Here is a 14,849-nt window from a genome sequence, read left to right as displayed (position 1 = left end):
AGATGCATTCTTATTTCACGAAATTTCCACGAGGCGAAAACTTTTATTTTGAAATAAATAAATAAAATACTGTCATGACCGTGATGCGCTTTGCTCACAGTGCGTGATGTGTTTTTAAATCGATTTGTTTTAAAGCGCAGACTGTTGAAGTAACCTCGTATAACAGCGAAATATTTAGTTTATTTTGAATTCAGAACTATACAGATAAATATTTTTTTCTTATTTATTATACTCATACTGTCAACAATAGTTAGCAGAGATCGTTTATACTTTAAATCAATCTCCAGGTTTTTCCCATAGGAGAGAGAGTAACAGCCAACTAGTCTGTCACGACAGTAAGTCACCGTTTGCGGATACCGTACATATGAATGGGGTGAGCCGTAAACTGACACCAACCTGTCGTAAAATTGTCCGCGTCTTCTCTTATAAAACAAAAATTTTATCGTAGTAACTACACACATAGTTCATTCAAAAAGGTTTGTTTTGTGTAACGAGCTGTTTCCTCACAAATGCAGTTCATTTAGCACACTGAAGCATCTCCTCCATAGACATCCGTTAAAAAAAAAAAAACGGCCTCTAGTTTCCTCGTCATTATACCGACTATTGAATGTCTATGGGACCGCCGCGTTATGTATTGCTTTGCTAACCTTGTAGGCTCCATTTGATTGAAGGGCTATGGTAGTTAAGTGCGTAACAGTTTCTGAATTCACGCATCTCAATGTGCTTGATTTAAAATATAACTTGGCTTGTTCGAGTGCATGTCTCCTCTGTATTTGCATTTCATTCGCTCCCACTCTGTTAAAGGAGTTTAAACTGCACAGCAAGGTGCGAAAATGATTCCTGCATTGAAAGGTCTTAGACACTTTTCCACATCAGCTGTTGTGAGGCAAGCAGGTAAGAGAAAGTTTATTTTTTCCTTGATAGGTCACCAGGGCTTTTAAATTATGCAATTATTGTATACAATGAAGTGGTTAGAATGTCAGATTTAAATGTATTTAATGCACGACAAGGATATGTATGTTCACTGATTGTCTGTATGTGAATGAACAGAATGTGCACGTTGTTTTGAATGTAACCAGTAGTCACTGACCTATCTGTACTCTGATACAGTGTCTGAGTTCCGAATGACTGTCCCGTGGGGAGAGATGAGAGGTCAGGTTTGGGGTCCTGATCATGGTCGTCCGGTCCTGTGCTTGCATGGTTGGGCTGACAACAGCGGGACTTTTAATAGACTGATTCCACTGCTTCCTAATGGTAATTCACATGGATAAATGTCTGTGTAGATTAGATATGCATTGATGTCATCATTGAAGTAACATTGGCTCTCTCACACACACACACATTTTATTTCTCTCCTCTTTCTCCATATCTTTCCCAGACTGGAGATTTGTAGCCATTGATTTTGCAGGTCATGGTCTCTCCTCGCATAGGCCTCCTGGAGTCTTTTACACTTTCCCTTTGTATGTAGCTGATGTTCGTCGGGTTGTAGAAGGTGTGAAGCAACTCAAGACTTTTGAAACACATGCTGAAAGAAACATTGTATAGAAAATGTCAGTTTTTCCAGTCAGACAATTTATGAGCAATAATGGATACGGTAGTTGATGCATAACATGTCCATGAACCTTTTTTAATCAACATCAAGAGTTTGAGTAAATATTTATATGAATGTATAAGGGAAAGTGTCTGTTATAGGTACTGAAACTGGTCACCATTTCCATTTCGCCAATTGTAACCACCATATTTCCTTCACTAGTTCATTTTAAATGGTCCTGTGGTGTGTGACAAAGTAAGTGCATGCATGTTAATTATAAAAGCATGAGCAAAATTCTGTTTCAAATAGTTTTAAATGGAGTATAGCATGCCACACCGCAGGTCATGTCAACATTCCAGATAAAAATGTCAGTAACACTTTACAATAAAGTGATATTTGTTTACATGAACTAACAATGAACAAAACATTTACAGCATTTATTAATCTTAGTTAATGTTAATTTTAACATATACTAATATATTTTTAAAGCAAAAGTTTTATTTGTTAACATTAGTTAATGCACTATTAACTAACAATGAACAATTGTATTTTTATTAACTAACATTAAGTAATATTAATGAATGCTGAAAAAAATATTGTTTGTTGTTTGTATATGATACCTAATGCATTAACTAGTTTACAAATGGAACTGGTTACACTTTACAATAAGGTTCCATTTGGTAACTTTAGTTAATGCATTAAGTATCATGAATAAACAGTGAACAACATATTTTTTTCACAGCTTTTGTTAATATTACTCAATGTTAGTTAATAAAAATACAATTGTTCATTGTTAGATCATAGTGCATTAACTAATGTTAACAAATAAAACTTTTGATTTTAAAATTGTATTAGTATATGTTGAAATTAATGGTTACCATTAATAAATGCTGTAAAAGTATTGTTCATTGTTAGTCCATGTTAATTAATGTTGTTAACTAATGTTAAAAAATTGAACCTTATAGTAAAGTGTTACCAAATCAATAAATGCTGCAAAAAAAAACAAAAACAAAAAAAAACATTATTTTTGTAAGTTCATGATACCCAGCATATGAATTAATGGTAACGAATGGAACCATATTACCAAACCTTCATGTCAACTGCATTTGTTTGCAGCCCTTCAATGGAAGCGGTTTTCTATAATTGGACATAGTATGGGTGAGTGACTCTATTACCTCTGTCTTCATTCACTTCACAGAGGTCAAAGTTCTTATCTCTGTGTGAAAGGTCATATGATCTGTGAAAATGTATACATTTGCCAATGATTCATAATTTTATTGTATAGCTGTAGTAACGTGTTGCCCTGTACATTCACTTTATTATGTAGATTGGTATATAGGTAGATGTGTAAGAGAGCATCAGAAAGACACTCTAGAATGAATACCTTCATAAGTACAGCTGCAAGCCTGACTTTATGGTCTCCCATTAGTAGGACAGAGTTCCTGGTGCTATATACAGTATGCCTCCCTTCACACAAGTCAGTGTATTATATTGTTCAGATGCTTGGATTTTGAGTTGAAATTAATTCAAAATGTTTGTGTTTACCAGAAGTAATGAAGCCTTGAATAGCATAGCCCACTTCAGCATAGCCTTGAATAATTTAAAGAGTCAGTCAATCTGTGGCTAGTGATCCAGAGAAACAGAGATGGAGAGGTTATTTTCTAACTTATCCCCTTTAGTTTTTGTCCATTTACCATCATTTGTTGTTTCCGCAACAGGGGGCAATGTGGCAGGCATGGTGAGTGTCCATCATAGTGCTGTTGTAGTTGTGTAGATAACTAGTTGTAGTTGTTTAGTAAATGCAATCATTGTGTATTGTAAATGTAAGCATGCGATTTCAGTTTCTTTTGGTTTTCCAGTTTAGTGCGTTGTACCCGGAGATGGTTGAAGCTGTAGTTCTCTTGGATTCTTATGGATTCCTCCCAACAAACATGGTAAGAAAATGTAGCTGTTAATCATTTTCGGTGACGACAAAGGGACGATGTTGGCGACACCTGTTTATATGTCCTTCCACAGATTCGCATGGTTCAATTAATAAAAAAAGGAATGGATCAACAAGTCCAGTATGACAATGAAGCGGATGAAAGGAAAGAGAAGGTGTACACATATGAGAACGCCAAAGAAAGGTGATAAAAACCCTGATGTCTACTGCATCAGTTTTTCACATTCTTTTTGAGAGCATTTTATTTTATTACACCGATCAGCTACAACATTAAAACCACCTGCCTAATATTGTGTAGGTCCCCCTCGTGCCACCAAAACGGCGCCGATTCTGAGATGCTATTCTTCTTACCACAGTTGTACAGAGTGGTTATCTGAGTTACCGTAGATTTTGTTATTTTAAACCAGTCTGGCCATTCTCTGTTGACCTCTCTCATCAACAAGACGCTTTCATCCACAGAACTGCCACTCACTGTTTTTTTGGGGGGGGTTTTTTGGCATCATTCTGAGTAAATTCTAGAAACTGTTGTGCGTGAAAATCCCAGGAGATCAGCAGTTACAGAAATACTCAAACCAGCCCATCTGGTACCAACAATCATGCCACAGTTGAAATCACTGAGATCACATTTTTTCACCATTCTGTTGGTTGATGTGAACATTAACTGAAGCTCCTGACCCGTATCTGAATGATTTTATGCACTGCAGCCACATGATTGGCTGATTAGATAATCGCATGGATGATTGTTGGTGCCAGATAGGCTGATTTGAGTATTTCTGTAACTGCTGATCTCCTGGGACTTTCACGCACAACAGTCTCTAGAATTTACTCTGAGTGGTTCCAAAAACAAAAAACATCCAGTGAGGGGCAGTTCTGCGAATGGAAACGCCTTGTTGATGAGAGAGGTCAACAGAGAATGGCCAGACTGGTTCGAACTCACAAAGTCTACGGTAACTCGGATAACCACTCTGTACAATTGTGGTGAGAAGAATAGCATCTATTCTGAGATGCATGTTGGTGCTGTTTTGGTGGTACGAGGGGGACCTACACAATATTAGACAGGTGGTTTTAATGTTGTGGCTGATCGGTGTATGTAGACAGCTATTTAGAGGGGTGTAGAAACTTTGAGTAAAGAACACTTTTAGTAATAATTAATGTTTTTTGGTTACATCCATAGCATTGTACTCAATGTTCTTGTTAAACTTAAAGATTGTTTGCTATTCATATGTTTGTTTTTGATCCACCTAATATTGGTATATTTATTTTTCATCCTATGTATAAAACGGCATATAAACCAAAATATTTGCACATTTTAAAAATAAATAAAAATAAACAAGTTAGGGCACAACAAGGATCTCTGTAGCATTACCCAAATAAACTTGCAATATCTTGAGTGCCGAACTTCAAAAGTGTAATGGAAATGATCAAACAAATCTCTATGGAATAAAATCACATTATTCTGTCTTTTCTGTTGTGGCCAAAGGGTTTCTTTCTTGCTGGTTTTAAAGAAATAGTTCACCCAAAAAGGAAAATTCTCTCATCATTTACTCACCCTCATGCCATCTCAGATGTGTATGACTCTTCTGCTGAACACAAGCAAAGAATTTTAGAAGAATATTTCAGTGGTGTTGGTCCATTCAATGCAAGTGAATGGTGATCATGTCAGGATTTAGCAGGGAATGAGGACGCAAAACAGGCAGGTAACCAGTAATGACAGTTTGTTGAAAAAGCAACTGACAGAGCTACGAGTATGGGAATGTTGGATGTTGAAGATGACTGGACACCAGAGAGGAAACCACAAAGGAAGCAAGGTAGGGAGCCACACAGATGAGGATATCTGGAAACAGACACAATAAAAGAACAAACGAGCAAAACTCCAAACAAGCCGAATTGAGAGACGCTCAGCGGGGACCAATTGCTCGGCACTACGACAAGACAATCAGGCAAAAACATGAGGGAAGGAAGCACAATATATATTGAAGAAAACACATGAGGGACAGGTGACACCAATTAACACAACAAGGAATAGACAAGGACTAGATGATGGGAGGTGGTTGGGGAACACATGGCACAAACACAAACAGAACCATGTACTTATAAACAAAACAAAGGCAAACACACCAACAGAACACAGAAGGGAGAGGGCTGCCAGACCAGGATCATGACAGATCAAGACTTTAAAGTAAATCCATATCCATAAAGTAATCCATAAGACTCCAATGGTTAAATCCATATATACAGAAGTGATATAATAGGTTTGTGTGAGAAACAGATCAATATTTAAGTCCTCTTTTTACTATAAATCTTCACTTTTACTTTCACTCCCCCCCCCCCCCATTTTTTTGGCGATTTGCATTCATCGTGCATATCGTCAACTACTGGTCAGGGAGGACAATTTATAGTAAAAAGGACTTAAATATTGATCTGTTTTTCACCCACACTTAGCATATCGCTTCTGAAGACATTGATACTTATGGATTACTTTAATGATGACTTTGTGCTTTTTGGAGCTTCAAAGTTTTGGCCACCATTCCCTTGCATTGTATGGACCTACAGACCTGCGATATTCTTCTAAAAATCTTTGCTTGTGTTCTGCAGAAGATAGAATGTCATACACATCTGGGATGGCATGAGGGTGAGTAATTGATGAGAGAATTGTAATTTTTTTTGGGTGAACTGTTCCTTTAAAAATTGATCATTGCATTGTTGCCTTGTTTCAGACTGATGTCAGCAAACCGCTTCCTTTCTGATCAGTCGGCAGACATTCTTTTAGAGCGAGCGGTTCGAGAGGTTGACGGAGGTAAAACATGGGCACTCAGATTTATCAGCTATTCTCATGCTTTTGTGGCAAAGCAGTTTAACTTTGATAATTCAACATCTCTAAAATGCTTTATTTTTCAATTAAAGGGGTGGTGTTCACAAGAGACTTCAGAATAAATCTGGTGAGTCCTTTCAATATATTTGTTAATTATTTTTTATTGCAGTTGTTTGTTCACCATAGTTGATTGTGCTGTGCTGTTTAACCTACATTTATCAGTGTTATGATGCTGAAATAAGACAAATCTGTCAAACTATCACTTATAGTCAGTGTAGTCATTTACCTGCCTGTTACCAAGAATACTAAGTTTTCTGTTTAAAAAAAATGACTAGGGAGATAGAGTGAAAATATATTATTCATCTTCTAATGACTAATTTGCCAACTGCTGATGTTTGGTTTTGTTTCAGAGAAACATTGTGATGATTACACTGGAACAGTGCCTTTATATGCAATCTCTAATCCAAGCCAGAGTGATGCTACTGCTGTGAGTTCTGTTCACCCTTGTAAAACATGTTCAACATCATTCATGTATATACACAAAGCCTAAAAGCCTAAAGCCGAAGTGTTTTCGCTATTCAAATACTCTCTCCCATCTCAGCATATAGGAGAAGTTCCCAAACCCGGATGACTTTCTTCTGCGGAACACAAAACGTGAATTTATTTACAATTCTAAAAGGGTTTATTTGCCGTAATGTAAGTGAGTTACATTATGACTTTGGTCTGTAAAGTTCGTAGAAGGACAAAAAACCCATAAAACAACAGTAAAAGTAATAGATACGGCTTGTGCACTATTTCCCAAGTGTTCTGAAGTTATACAATGAAATTTAAGTCTTTATTCAATATCAAATCTTATTAAGAAAGTAAAGTGCTTAAAATATAGCGTCTGCATTTATAACATCGAACCTCATTGTTTTTCATCTAATCTTGTAACCAAACATTTTGATGTTTGGTCACAAGATGCAATGAGAACCACTGAGTTTTGATGTTATCTGCATAGCTGCCATATTTGATTTAAACGTTGTATTAATAACATGATTTGATTTGAGAGTGAATAATGACTTACATTTAATTCTGTTCATCACACTAAGTGATTGTATTTGACCAATGATAATCCTTATTTTTGTAATTCCGTTTGGTAACGCAATTACAGAAATGACACTTCCGCTTTAAAATAGCTTAAAATATTTGTCCAGCCACACACCATCAGGTCATAATAGGTATGTGATAATAGAAGCATTTATGTCTTGCTTTCATGACCTTTGACGTAAGTTAAAAAGGTAAAGGTTGGTGTGTCTTTCATCAGGGCAGACCAGGGGCTGGATAAAGTGTTTCCTGTACCTGATGGATTCGCAGATGCCCTTCGGAAAGGCTGGATGGACCAAAAAGTGAGATACACCCATAAATGGGTGCAAAATGCATGTCTAGAAAAGACGTACCGGTTTTTACAAACATATCAGGTGATCTCGATGCTAAATGCTCTTCTTTCTCACTCTGCACAGGGCACCATTGTTTGTGTAGAAGGGGACCATCATGTTCACCTCAACAAACCAGAGAATGTGGCTCCACTTATCACAGATTTTCTTCAGTCCCACAGTCCTGACCAGACAGAGTGTGACTCGGACTGCAATCAGCCTGCCAAATTATAACACACACATACTTACAAAGCATTCAGAGCATTAACTAATACTTTTATCCAATTAAATCTTGAATTCTATCATTTTGTTCTCTGTAATATTTTATGAGCACTGAAACTGTAAATGTATTTTTCTGACATTACAATTTTACATTTTATTTAGAAAAATATGCTTGAAAAAAGAAAAAATGAGATGAGATATTCAATATTGTAGATCCAACTTTTACAGAAATGGCAGATGTCTCCCTAGCCTCAGTTTCAAGCTTAAAAAACATTTATTTATTTTTCATTTTTACAGAATTTTCCTGTATCTTACACCATCCACTAATCCTTAAATTTAACACGAGACCCAGAATATGCTGATGAAATCCAATTAAATGCTAATACTGCTTTTGAGGCAGATTGTCCTCTACAAAAGCATATTTTCAGTGCAGAATCACCTTTCACTGATCAGTTTGCTCAGGACTATACAAAATCTGTGTGTAGGAAAACTGAACCTGCACTACCGGTCAAAAGTTTTGAAATACTTGCTCATTATTATAATTTTTTTTTTCTTCACATTTTAGAATAATAGTAAAGTCATCAAAACTATGGAATAACATAAATTGAACTATGGGAATTATGTTGTGACTAAACAAAATCCAAAATAAATCAAAACTGTGTTATATTTTAGCATCTTCATAGTAGTCACCCTTTGCCTAGAATTTGCAGAAATGTACTCTTGACATTTTCTCAACCAACTTCTTGAGGTGTCACCCTGGGCTGCTTTTTAAACAGTATTGAAGGAGTTCCCATCTATGTTGGGCACTTATTGGCTGCTTTTCTTTATTATTTGGTCCAAGTCATCAATTTAAAAAAAAAAAAGTTTTATTTTTTTATTCAATTTTAGTTTTATAATGAAATAAATTAATATGGCGGCACAATTATATTTTTGTCTACAAAACTAATTTCAAACATTTAAGCATACACCTTCAGATCAAAAGATTTTTAAGATCATGAGAAACATTTCAGTCAAGTGTTTCAAAACTTTTGACTGGTGGCATATGACTCACACCTCAGTGTGTTAAGTGTCTTATTTGTGTGCATCGTCTGACTAAAACATGACTAAATATAATATCACGCGGATGCTGTCTATAAATACTGAGCTTTACTCAACTTAAAAAAAAATATAATGCACCCACAGTACCTTTACCCAGGGACGGATTATGACTTGCAAAGGCCCCCAGGGCCAATTATCTCACCAAACTGCATCGCGCAACCTTAAAGCCCAGGGAAGTCAAGGGTCCCTGGTAGTCAAGAGCCCCTGGGCACTGGTCATCCATCCCTGCCTTTACCTGTGGAATGCTATTCTGTCCTGTTACTCCAAATTCTGAGTGTGATTATCTGCATATGTGCCTTTTTGTGCACATTATTTGTGGTCCTGAATGTGACAGTGCTTGCATTTGGAAATGTGCAGATTTTGTGAATATGTTTCTGTAACTTCTATACATATAATATGCTGCTATAGATCGGAAACAAAATTGGGGGACATCCTTAATGAGAAGAAAACTAGATTGGTAAAGTTTGTCAAGACTAACTTTGATGTTGGCTTGACAAAGATTTGTCTGAAATTTAAAATTAGTTTAAAAATGTTGAAGTTTGATGGACAGACATTACAGTAAGAAAAACATCTAGATAGTCAGACAGACAGACAGACAGATAGATCGATAGATGTCCCCCCTTAAGATAGCTAAGTTTGTGGGTGGGTTTGGGTGGTTTACGAGGAAATTTTTTTTAGGTTACAAACTGGTAATTACAAGGGTATTATGCTATAAATGTGGTTTATGAGGACATTTCTAGTGTCCCCATAATTCAAATCACTTAAAAAAATACTTACTAAACGATGTTTCTTTGAAAATGTAAAAATGCAGAATGTTTTTTGTGAGGGTTAGGTTTAGGGGTAGGGTTAGGGTTAGGGGATATAATCTATAGTTTGTACAATATAAAAATCATTATGTCTATGGAAAGTCCTCATAAGGATAGCTGCACCAACATTGTGAGTGTGTGTGTGTTCATGTTATGTTAAGCTATTTTTGCACATTGTTTGAACAGGTCTATTTCAGATGACACAACATCCCCCCCCCCCCCCACACACACAAAACATCCTCATTTTTAATCATCTCTCCCATCTTCCATTTTAAGATAAATGACCAGGATTCTGTAGCATCATTACTCTGGACTGTTGGAGCAGAAAGGGTTACAGGAAAGAAATTATGTAACTTCTGCACTGACCCTTTTGTCGTCAGAGATGTCTCCATGATAACCCCCCTCCCACCTGGAGTGGGATGACATAGCCTTGACAAGGAGAGAATGGAAGAGAGGGTGCAAGAAAAATCTCGTACCTCAACATCAAATAAGATACACACGTATTAGGGCAATTAACCTTCACAAGCAGTGATTTGGCTGCTCTATCCAGCTGTTGTGCGGACGATTCTGTCCGCTCAGCCTTGATTTGGCACTTAAACCCAAAACTACACTGCCAATTCACAGGCGATCACAGAAGGACTGCAGGTATGTAGAGATGTGTGCATGTGGAGAAAGATTTAAGCTGCTTCTTCAGTACAGATCAGTTCATTTTAATCTCAATGTTTTATAGTATGCTACCGAAGTAATTTGCTTCATTTTAGGGGGGCACAGATTACAGTGGGGAAAAATGCCTTGGGTCCAGGAACTTGCACACTGTTAAGACTGAGTGACAGTGCCCTCACATTTCAATTTATTTCTTGCAATCTATTGCACGTGTGTGTCACCTGAGTTATGTTATCTTCTGAGCAGTACAATAATGTGTGTGTGTTTTTTTTGGAGATAACGACATGACCTGGATGTTTCTGGACTGGTTTGTCCCTGTCTATCTGCTGGTCGCTGTCCTAGTTCTGGCTGGTTTTGGAGCCTGCCTGTATTTTCTGGAGCCGGGTCTACAGGATGCTCACAAGTGGAGCAACAAGTCACTGAGACACCAGCCGCTGGCTTCCTCAAGGCAAACACACTGCAGAGATGACGACAATAATGCCTTGTTATGACAGGACATGTGTGGAGGCTTCAGTGAGACATTTGTGCCAAATCATGTATTGATGCCACTTCATCAAAATCCATTGTCTGCACTGACACAGTATTCTATAGTTATATGCAATGATCAGGGATTGGATTTCCTTGCATCGTAGTAAAAAATGTATCCAAGTCAGGTTAATACACAGCAGAGCTCAGTTATTTTATAATAAACGATTGTTATTGCATTAAACATTGTAATATATACAGCATTTGGTGTATTCCACATACTGTTTCAAAACCAACCATGAAAACAGCTTCTATTAGTTTAGAAATCTGAGTATCAAACAATTATTTCTCTTTAAACCAAGGAAACGCACAAAGAAGAACGACACTAACCTCTCTCATAAGTAGCAGCAGAGTCAATTAGGCTGATATTTGGCAAAATTGAAGGGGAAAACTTAGCCTTTTGTTTAAATGAAAGCTTGTGTGAGGATACATTTAAAAAGAGGAAACATTTCCAAGCAGTGTTGGGTGTAATGCAAGTCAAGTCATTTTTATTTGTATAGCACCTTTCACAACACACATTGTTTCAAAGCAATGCATTACTAAGTAATTAATTATTGTAATTAAATTACTTTTTCATTGAAAAAGTAAAGTAAGGGATTACTTTTAATTTTTCAGTAATTTAATTACAGTTCCTTCTGATGTAATCGTGTTAAATACTTTATAGACTATAGAACAATTCTATACAAAACATTTAAAATGAATTTAAAATCGAAATATAATGTCTAATGTTAAAATATATGTTTTCTAATTTAACGCTGCCCCCTTAAATTCTTTGGCCAGTTCATGAATAATTTATTTGATTTTATATGATTTATTTGAAAGAATTAAAGGAACAGTTTCATGTCTATCCTTGTATTTTTCATCTGGTCGAGGTTGATAAGGGTTTTAGAAAGTAATTAGTAATAAGTAATGCAATTACTTTTCAGACAGAGTAATTAGTACAGTAATCTAATTACACTGTAGAAGATGTAATTAGTAGTTAGTAATTAATTACTTTTTTAAGAGTAACTTACCCAACACTTTTTCCAAGCCATGACGATTATGTTCTGGGTCACATTTTAGAACATGCCTGAAAAATCTGGAAAAGCCCTGCACAAAAATACATTTGCTGTCAGTAGCAGATTTAGGCATGGGCGACATGTGTAGTTGCAGGGGGGTGGCACAAGGGGAGTCCACAGGGGAGTCCACACAGAATACCCCAACCCCACCCCGGTCAACAACTTTTATACAGTCCACCCATTCGTCAACAACTTTGGGGATGTGTTGAAGCGGGTTTCGCCCCAGGGCATCAAACAAGCTAGGACCGCCACTGTGTGCTGTGAATTAAAAAGTAAACTGTTGGTAACTCAAACAAGTGAACTAATGTTTGTTATCAAACAGAGGTAGGAATATCTGGGTTACTATGGTTACTGGCTCTGCTCTAAAAAGTGCCATATTTCACAAGTATATCAAGACTCGAACTTTTTAAGAATACCAGTTATTTTCAAATTGTATTGTCTGTTGTAGATGTTTTAATCTTTGACATGATATTAAGATACTGAAGATGCATTAATACTTTACCATTAATATTAGGCTAGTGATATTCGAGGGCCTGGACGTTTGTTAGTTATTGTAATGTGTCAATATTTTGTGAAGTTTTTTGTCTGAAAGAAACTGTCATGTTTGATCCAAACATCTTAATTTTTCAATTCATATGACATCATCATCTAATTCACACCAATTTCATCCAGGATGAACTGTTAAAACATTGATAAACTGATGTATTTGTACTTTGGACAATCATACATAATAAAGAATTCATAATAAAAACTGAGAATTGTATCATTAATTATAGCATGTCTCTTTTTCACTTTTAAATATCGCTAAATTACATCAAAGACAAATGATTCAAGGCTGCAAAGAAATGATTAAGAAATACTTCGGTAGAGATACTTTTGTCCTGCCTGTTTCCAGTTCAAGTTGGAGCCATTTAGCAAGTGTGAAGTAAAGAGTGTGTGAATGAGACAGTGGAGCTTCAGATGAGAAGAATGGAGGGAATGTAAGTCTAGCACCCACTACTTCCTGACACACTCTTCCCCCTTCATTCTCTAATTTCTCTCTTCCAGTAGACAGATCACAGGCTCACAGGTCAGTAATATTTTAATTTTCAATCTGATGTGCTCATTGTACCATTATATAATCAAATGCATTGTTACATAATACTGCATTAAGTATTACTATTCATAATTTTTGGGTCAGTGTATTCAATGGAAATTGTACTTTGGCATCCCTTTTCAATCTTATTTCAGTTAAATATATTCAATATTGAACTACTTTATATGTGTTTTGAGTGGCATGCTCAAACTTTTATGTAAATCCTACAGACTTGTCTTATACTACAGTGAATCAAGGGGAGATAGACCCTTCTGAAATCATATTACCTAGAAGATCTGCATCTCCAACAAAACTTTTCCCATCGTTTCCCCTCAACCCACCCTTGTATTAGCCCTCTTTCTTCTTCCCCATCTTGTCTCTCACCGTGTCCATCTCCAATTCCCTTATCCACCTCTCCTTCTCGTTTCAGTCCATCCTCTCAGTTTATTTCATCGAACTCTCCTGCTATGAATGCTAAGAAATGGCCAGGAGACTGTAAAATATCTAAATTCACACCCATTTCATCCACGGAGAGGAGTGCAAGATCAATCACCAAATCCAAGTCAAGGAATCAGAAAAAACAAACTGGACAAAGACAGAATCAGTTACTCAGGCCTCAACCCCAGGACTCACTAAATAAACTACATTCAAACATCTGCTTTAGTGGAGTTGCCAAAAATGTTAAGTTTGAATGTTTAAGTCCTCAAAACCTCAAACTTGTTGGAAAAGGTGCAAAAAGACCACAACATTTAGCTAGCTATCAAAAAAAGCATAAATCCCAGGACCTTACACTAGTTTGAATCTGACTTGGATTGATTAAGACAGGGAGGATTATAAACTCTAGTGCTCAGCTCTCTCATCTTGAGAAAAGCAAGCCAAGCAGTGAAGAGAACAACCAAAAAAAAAAAAAAATCATAGGGATGGACATCCAACTATGGTGGAAAATCTACAACAACCCAGTTATTCAAAGATAGCACTAGGGGCAGCCAAGCAAATAATAAGTCCTAAGATTATGTGTCAGTGGAGCATTGTAAAATCTCAAAAGAACATGAAGAATCTCCCACAAGCTTCAACTGAAGGAACGAGCCGATTCCCCAAACACTTCACATCTACAAATTCATCGACATCACCCAAAGCTACGACAAACCAAGAACTGGACAATATAAGTTCCCCAAAATAATACAGCAAATTAGTTTCAAACGGAGCTCCAGCAGTCTGTAACACCACCAGTGATAGTTCTGTGGCCCATAAAATGATGATTAACTCCTTCAAACCTAATCAAACCAGCTCTAATGACAACCAGGAGTCTAAATTTAAGATCAAGCCTGATTTCACAGGTTCAGAGAAAGACACTTCCATCAACACATCCAATAATAACACTAGCTGGATGAGCTGCTTCCAATTCCCTTTGAAGAGCCACAGATCATTCACTGAACATGGTCAACTGAGCAGAATCTGTAGACCTGTGATCAAAAGAAGAGACGCTACATCTGACAGAAGACCTACATACCTCAAAACTCCTCAGGCATTGAGAAGAGCTTCATCTTCCTCAAACCAATCAGAGAACACAAGGGGAAATGGATGGCATGTTAGCAGTTCATCCCAAAATAAATGCAACCTTTCAGATTCAGATTCTTCTAATTCCTCTTCAAGTGAAGCAATCTTGTAAGAACATTCCAGATTCTCAAGGAGATACAGAGGT

General features: G+C 36.7%; 1 protein-coding gene across 5 annotated transcripts; it reads left to right on the top strand.

The window, feature by feature from the left end:
* The first annotated feature begins 75 nt into the window (after window positions 1–75).
* serhl (serine hydrolase like) lies at window positions 76–8,165 on the top strand. Of its 5 annotated transcripts, none has more exons than XM_051704509.1 (13): window positions 76–335; window positions 805–894; window positions 1,111–1,254; window positions 1,379–1,492; window positions 2,648–2,689; window positions 3,250–3,269; window positions 3,391–3,465; window positions 3,548–3,657; window positions 6,191–6,270; window positions 6,378–6,412; window positions 6,696–6,772; window positions 7,592–7,673; window positions 7,788–8,165. In XM_051704509.1, exons 2-13 carry the CDS (start codon window positions 834–836, stop codon window positions 7,932–7,934), a joined length of 987 nt encoding a protein of 328 aa, XP_051560469.1. In that variant the 5' UTR covers window positions 76–335; window positions 805–833; the 3' UTR covers window positions 7,935–8,165. The 5 variants fall into 5 exon arrangements, with proteins under 5 accessions (XP_051560469.1, XP_051560470.1, XP_051560468.1 ...); XM_051704510.1 differs by having other exon boundaries at window positions 76–373; XM_051704508.1 differs by having other exon boundaries at window positions 76–686.
* Window positions 8,166–14,849: the final 6,684 nt, after the last annotated feature.

The sequence above is a fragment of the Myxocyprinus asiaticus genome, chromosome 8 (assembly GCF_019703515.2).
Source record: "Myxocyprinus asiaticus isolate MX2 ecotype Aquarium Trade chromosome 8, UBuf_Myxa_2, whole genome shotgun sequence".
Taxonomy (NCBI): Eukaryota; Metazoa; Chordata; class Actinopteri; order Cypriniformes; family Catostomidae; genus Myxocyprinus; species Myxocyprinus asiaticus.
The sequence above is the reverse complement of the archived record's forward strand: the minus strand, read 5'-3'. Positions and strand labels throughout refer to the sequence as shown.

What these genes read in the sequence shown, in the direction of transcription:
- serhl (XM_051704509.1), top strand. Translation starts at nt 834, where the DNA reads ATGATTCCTGCATTGAAAGGTCTTAGACACTTTTCCACATCAGCTGTT. An exon ending in TATAATTGGACATAGTATGG is followed by an intron (nt 2,690 to 3,249) that starts GTGAGTGACTCT and finishes TTTCCGCAACAG; the next exon opens with GGGGCAATGTGGCAGGCATG. An exon ending in GATTCCTCCCAACAAACATG is followed by an intron (nt 3,466 to 3,547) that starts GTAAGAAAATGT and finishes GTCCTTCCACAG; the next exon opens with ATTCGCATGGTTCAATTAAT.